General features: G+C 47.1%; 1 protein-coding gene across 1 annotated transcript; it reads left to right on the top strand.

Annotated features, from left to right (window-relative positions):
* Nucleotides 1–108: 108 nt before the first annotated feature.
* On the top strand, nt 109–2,522 carry NCBP2 (nuclear cap binding protein subunit 2, 20kDa). Its single transcript, XM_008943385.1, has 3 exons — nt 109–294; nt 961–1,099; nt 1,771–2,522. The coding sequence occupies exons 1-3, from the start codon at nt 245–247 to the stop codon at nt 1,867–1,869; spliced, it is 288 nt and encodes a 95-aa protein (XP_008941633.1). The 5' UTR covers nt 109–244; the 3' UTR covers nt 1,870–2,522.
* Nucleotides 2,523–6,993: the final 4,471 nt, after the last annotated feature.

Genomic DNA, 6,993 nt, shown 5'->3' with positions numbered 1-6,993 from the left:
CGGAGCCGTGCTAGCAGACGGCGAGCAGGAGGGCACCGCGTCCCTAGGGCGGGCGGAAGTGCCCACCGGGTGCTCAGGACTGACCTCGCTGCTCGCTCCTCTCTGCCCTCAGGGTAGCAGGCAGCTGCAGGAGAAGTCCCTGAAAATTTCCTCTACGCTGTATGTTGGCAACCTGTCCTTCTACACTACCGAGGAGCAGATCCAGGAGCTCTTCTCCAAGTGTGGAGATGTCAAGAGGATAGTCATGGGGCTGGACAAGATCAAGAAAACTCCCTGCGGCTTCTGCTTTGTCGAGTATCCTTTCTGGTTCCCTGCTTCTGTCAGACCTTGTGTCACCTTCAGTTCCTCCGTTCCTCTCCGCACAGTACGCTTAGCTGTACTGCTCTGGAAAACCTGCAAAGGAGCGACAGTTGAGTGCTTTTTGTCAGGCGCTTTCCTTCCAACCTTGATACTTCCCTAACTGAGAGACGGACTGTTGCAGCCGTGCTGTAGGTGAAAAGTGCTACTACTGCTGTACTTTCAGGAGGCAGCAGAGAGCTTCTTCAAATTGTTAATTTCTTTAGTGATTTTAGGGCCAAAATGAGAAGTGTTACCATGGTCAACCCAAGCTCTGCCAGGCCAATGCATATTTTCTCCTTTTCACCTTAACGTTACATCTGAATGAAGTCAATGAATGCACTAATCCCAAGCACAGCGTATCCGCTTACACAAGTTGTATTGTGAGCTGTCTTTGCAAAGCCCTCCTGTGAGGCCTGCCCCACTTGTTCAAATCCAGTCAAGTTTCATGTGGTATAAAAAGGCATATTACAGATTTCTTGCCCTTAGCAACGCTGTAACATGTTTTTTTTTTATCTACTTGTGAAATAAGTGATCCAAAGCTACTTCTTGTCTGTGCAGGTACTAACATTTCCCTGTCCCTAAGAAAATAGCAGGCTTTGTTCTCCTTATGGCGTGCTTCAGGTACTACACACGAGCAGATGCGGAGCATGCCATGCGGTTTATCAACGGCACACGCCTGGATGACCGCATCATTCGGACTGACTGGGATGCAGGGTTTAAGGAGGGGCGACAGTATGGAAGAGGAAAGACTGGAGGACAGGTAAAGGCAATACCAGTTCATACCTTGAATTTGATCCCTTTAAGACTGTGTACTGGTTTGGTTGCTTTGTCTAATATAGAGGAATGTGTAGACCTTAGAAGACAAGATAATGAACTTTAGCCACTTCCAGGTTGTTTTTGTAACTGATGCCTGGTGTTAAAAGCTAGAAACAGAAGTTAAGGCCGTTTCTGTCTCAGACTCCAAACTTCCCACAAGGGAAACAGAATCTTCCTTAATCTAAGCTAATACTCTTAAAATGGCGCAGAGTTTGAGTGGAGTGGTACAGCATAACTGCTTGACCAATCTCATATCCCAGCAGCTTGCCCCAGTGAGAAGGTGAGGTTCCTTTGCAGTTTTCCAGGGTGGAGGGCAGAAAATGTTCTGAAGGGCCAAGCCTGGCAATTCAGACTGCAAAGCTGAATGAAAATATTTTGGGGTCTTTGCTTCTTGTCTAAAAGACTTCAGCCATCAGATGATCCTCATTTGTCATTTTCACCACCATTACCACCTTTTTGGTGGATTATTTGAAGAGATTTCAAATGAGTCAAAGTGCTTCTAACCTGAACTTCAGTTCCCCACCAACTGAACAAGGAGGGGATAATGGTTCTGAAGTCTAGCAGGACACAGGAGGCAGTGCAGGGTACTAATACTGTGTTACTGCTGTGCCCTAGGTGCGAGATGAGTACCGGACAGACTACGATGTGGGAAGAGGTGGCTTTGGCAAGATCATCCAGATGCAGAAGGCAAATCATCAGCCTGCAATCTATTAATTGCCTTGTGGGTCCTAGCTCACAGAGGGCTCTGTCCTTCCAAAGTTCTTGCATTTTGGATTGGGGTAGAGAGGGAGATCCAAGTCCCAGCGAAAGGTGACCCTCCTTAGGCTGTGGATATACGTGTATTCATTCCCCCTTCCTTCTGGGCTAAAGAGGATATTCTGTGAGGGCAACAAGGGAAAAAATAGATGGACAGCTCTGCAGGATTCTGGGTAAGAAGAAATGCAGCATGTTACACACACCTTGTGCTATGAAACACTCTTCACACTGCACCTAAGCAGGTGGCTTCCTCCAAGCTGTGATTGCAGCCATGGTTGCTCTCAAATGGAACTTCTTAAAAGCTTACCACCACTGGAGCCCTTCAGGTGCCGTGTCACCTTGTGGGGATGCACAAGAAATTCAGTTTTCTATTTTACAACCTCATCTCCTCACAAAGCAGTATTGCTGTTTGGATGAGAGAATTGAAACAAAGTCTTATCATCCGCTTGGAGGTGGGTGTCTGCACATGTAACCCATGGGTTGATCAGGGCCTGCAGAGCATTTCTCTTTGATACCCCCAGTGCTGCCTGGCTTTTCAGATCCTCAATGTTTTGTGTGATTTTGTTAAAAGTTTATTTTCATTTTTTAAATAAACAGTTGTATTGGGTCTGGCTGAGATGGAATCAATATTCCCCCTAGCAGTCCTCATAGTGCTGTGCATATCGGTAGCTAAAAAGGCGTAGATGACACACCAGCATTTTGGCTGCTGCTGAGCAGTGCTCTCACAGCATCAAGGCTGTTTCCCTTACTCACCAACTAGGCTGGGGGTGGACAAGATCTCGGGAGGAAACAGAGCCACCTCAGCTGATCCAGACTGACCAAAGGGATATTCCATACCATATGGCATCTACTCAGCAGTAAAAGCTAAGAGAAAGGAGTGGGGTTGGGGAGGCATTCATTATTATGACATTCAGCTTCCAGAGCAACTGCTTCAGCTGCTGAAGCCCTACTGCTGGGAAGTGGCTGGACATCGCCTGCTGATGAGAAGTAGAGAATAAATCTTTTGTTTTCCTTTGCTTCTGTGTGCAGCCCTTGCTTTTGGCTTATTAAACTGCCTTTATCTTGACCCACGAGTTCTTTTCCATCTTATGTTCTCTGCCTCTATGCTGCTGAGGAGGGGAGTGAAACAGTGGCTTGGTGGGCACCTGGTGCCCAACCAAGGTCAACCCATCACAGTTCTTTTTGGTGCCCAACGTGGGGCATGAGACAGTGGCAGTTTTGTATTAAGCATGCTATAGCTATAGTAGTTATTAAGTTGCAAGCCTCTGTGCAGCTCACAGAGGTTATTGTCTGCACTGCTTATCTTTATTATGCTGAGCTTGGGAACGTGTTAGTACAAAAAACACCTATGTGGTTTGCCCTGGAATTGGTTGTGTTGTGGGAGCAATCTTGTGGAGGACATGAGGGAGTACATCACCCTTTTCCTGCCTGGGCTTGATGTGGGTGGTTTTATTACACAGGCTCATTAAGTCCTTGTTCACCCTTATGTGAGCTGCTTATACTACTAAACAATGCTGTTGGCATATGGATTTTGTGGAATGGTGTTGTCATGGTGTAAGAGAAGACAACTTTTGGGTGAGATGATACTGAAATAAGCCTTGAGATGTCTGGTTCCTGGATGGCAGAGTGTGTGGAAGTATTGGGGCAGTTGCCTGGGATGGCTATCACCTCCCATAGCCTGGGACTTCATACCTGAACAGGCAAACAACCCTGGGAACTGGACACACCACCTGATAGAAGGGTGCCTTTCCTAGCCCAGTGAAAATCAGCAGTTTGTAGCACTGACCTGGGGCTTGGTCTGTCCCTGCTGATCCACAGTTCAGTACTGTTAGAGAACTGTGGTTAAGGCAGGAACCCAAACCTCCTCTGAAAATACCTTAACAAGAGAATGGGGTACAAACTACATCTGAAGACATGATACTGGAGATAGGGACCCAAACAACAACTACAACTGCCACAGTAGTGAAAAAGAAACAGTGGACAAGGAGGTCTGTGGGTCCATATCTTCAGTCAGTTAGGAGGAAGAAGAGGAAGAGTTGATCAAGAAGCTTGGCTTTCAGCAAAGAAGCCTGAGGAATGTGGTGGTTTAGCCTTGGCACCACATGGCCGCTCACTCACCCCCCCACTTCCCCTCAAACAGGAGGGAGAGGGAGAAAAGGGAGAAACATACAAAACCCTGTGGGTTGAGGTAAAGGGAGTTTAAGACAACGATGCAGCAGGAACAGTAAACAACAGCAGTAAGAATATCTATATAACAAAGGGTACAAGGAAAGAGATCACCACGTGGGCTCCAGGCCACTCGGCCCAGCCTGGCCCTGCTGCCCAGGCACGGGGTCAGCCTGGCAGCAAGTGACCCCCGGCTGGGCCGGCTGGGCCCGCCCACAGCTCCTGCCTGGCTTGGGGGAAAACAACCCGAGTGCCCAGCCAGGACATTCCACCCCTTATTCGATACCACCTACGTCATGCCCAGCAGTTATTTAACAATTAGCAACACACAGTTTAATTCACTGGCTGTTCTCGCCCAGAATTAAGTCCCCTTACGGTACACATCGGACTGAAGCACAGCTCCTCCTGGCGCCGCGATTACCAGTGCTAGGCTGGATGTTCAAGGGGAAGTTCCCTTCCACTCATCATGCCACTGATGCTACATGCAGTAAATGGCTTGGAAATAAGTAAATTGGAGCTTGGAGCTCAATAGGGCATCACAATCACCCAGGAATCTTAGAAGTGATGATGGATTGGCCAGAAGGTAAAGCCTTTGGAATGCCACCAGAAGAGGTAGTGACACGTGCTGAAGAAGCCCCACCATATAATTATCAGATAATGATAAGCAATATGCTCTGTTTACTGATGGATCTTGCCATCTTCTAGGAACTCACCAGAAGCAGAAGACTGCTGTGTGGAGTCCCACACGATGAATCACAGAAGCAGCTGAAGGAGAGGGTGAGTCAAGTCAGTTTGCAGAAGTAAAAGCCACCCAGCTGACCTTGGACATTGCTGAGTGAGAGCAGTGGCCAGTGCTCCATCTCTACACTGACTCATGGATGGCAGCAAATGATTTGTGGGGGTGGCTGAAACAGTGGAAGCAGAATAACTGTCAATGCCAAGGGAAACCTATTTGGGCTGCCACGCTGCCCAAATACAAGACATTGCTGCTTAGCTGGAGAAACTAGTTATAAAAGTACATCACATAGATGTCCATGTACCTAAAAGTCGGGCCACTGAGGAACACCAGAACAACCAGCAAGTGGATCAAGCTGCTAAGGTGTTCCAAACAGACTGAGACTGGGAACATTAAGGTGAACTATTTTTAGCTCAGTGGGCCCATGACACCTCAGGCCCCCAGGGGAGAGATGCGACACGGGCTGGTGCCCGAGGGGTGGATTTATCCATGGACGCTATCGCACAGGTTATCCACGACTGGGAAACGTGCGCCGCAATCAAACGAGCTAAACGGTTAAAGCCTCTGTGGTGTGGGGGACGATGGTCACAATATAGGTATGGGGAGGCCTGGCAGATTGATGACATGACACTCCCTCAAACCCGCCAGGGGAGCACTACATGCTTACAATGGTGGAAGCAACCACTGGATGGCTGGAAACCTCTCCAGTACCCCACGCCATCGCCCGGAATGCCATCCTGGGCCTGGAAAAGCAGAGCCTGTGGTGACATGGTACTCCAGAAAGAATTGAGTCAGACAATGGGGCTCATTTCAAAAACAATCTTATAGACAATTGGGCTAAGGAACATGGTATTGAGTATCACATCCACTATCATGCACCAGCCTCTGGGAAAACTGAATGATACAATAGGCTGCTAAAAACTACTCCAAAAGCAATGGGGAATGGAACCTTTAAAAACTGGGACAAGCATTTAGCACAAACCACCTAGTTAGTTAACACCAGAGGATCCATCAGTCAAGCCAGCCCTGCTCAATCAGACCCTTTACATACAGTAGAAGGGGATAAAGTCTCTGTGGTGTATGAAAGGAATTTGTTGGGGAAAACTGTGAGTATTCTCTGGTTCAGGCAAAGGCAAACCCGTCCGTGGGGTTGCTTTCGCTCAAGGACCTGGACATACTTGATGGGTGATGATTAAAGATGGTGAAGTACAATGTGTACCTCAAGGAAATCTAACTCTGGATGAAAATACACCATTTTAAAGCCACATGTTAATTGCAGAATAGTAACAGTGTTCTGCAAGTGTCTTTCAGGATAACATCATAATGGTGACAGGAGCCAGCTTCATCAAGCGATGTCCAGTAACATTCTGAGATGAATCTGCAACCTGTGGATGCAAACCATCATGAACTCCATAGCATCTTTCCTGCCCTGGGAGACTGCTATGATAGATGGAAATCTGCAATCATGAACTTAATTAACTTTTCTATAGAAAGAAATTATAATCTAGTGATAGATATTACGTAAATGGTATGGAAAAAGGGGTGGGTTGTCCTGGTTTGGGGTACAACAGAGCTGGTTCTGTTCAGTGATTCTCGTTTTCAGCTAAAGCTCTCCTAATTAACTGCACTGTCTGAGGTTGGCAGCACATTTTTGCAGTGATAACACTCCATGTTCAGAGTTACTACCAAGGATTGGTGTGCAGACCAAGGCTAGTGCTAAGCTTGTATATCACACAGAGGGAGGCAGAAAGTAAAGCCGCACCTGCAGGTACGAGCAGACAAGACAAGAGTGACCCTAAAATTCACCAGTGAGGTATTCCAGCCCATAACCTTAATTTTCAGTATAAAAGCTGAAGAATCACGGGGGTCAAAGACCCTTCTATCTCCCTTCCTCACTTTTGCTGCTCCTTTAATGGCCAACATCTGAGGAGGACTTCATCCATTCTGCCTTTGATCCCAACCTGTCTGTTTCTGAACCAAATTCCAGAATCCAACTCCTGTACCCAGGACTTGTCCCTGGGGCCTGCTCCCCAGCATCAGGGGTGATAGTGACATATTGCCATCGGGGGGGTATATATAAATATATACTGGTTTTGTATATATTCCATTTTATTATTATTGTTAGTAGTAGTAGTATTAAAGCTTTTTCACTTTTCTAATTGATAAGTCCCTCTCCCTTA

Source organism: Merops nubicus, unplaced genomic scaffold (genome assembly GCF_000691845.1).
Source record: "Merops nubicus isolate BGI_N331 unplaced genomic scaffold, ASM69184v1 scaffold9307, whole genome shotgun sequence".
Lineage (NCBI taxonomy): Eukaryota > Metazoa > Chordata > Aves > Coraciiformes > Meropidae > Merops > Merops nubicus.
Note: the sequence above shows the minus strand (reverse complement) of the source record. Positions and strands in the feature narration are given on the sequence as shown.

Bases quoted from the DNA above. Each gene is read 5' to 3' on its own strand.
- NCBP2 (XM_008943385.1), top strand. From the start codon at position 245: ATGGGGCTGGACAAGATCAAGAAAACTCCCTGCGGCTTCTGCTTTGTC. The intron at 295-960 runs GTATCCTTTCTG...GGCGTGCTTCAG, and splicing joins TGCGGCTTCTGCTTTGTCGA to GTACTACACACGAGCAGATG. The intron at 1,100-1,770 runs GTAAAGGCAATA...GCTGTGCCCTAG, and splicing joins GAGGAAAGACTGGAGGACAG to GTGCGAGATGAGTACCGGAC.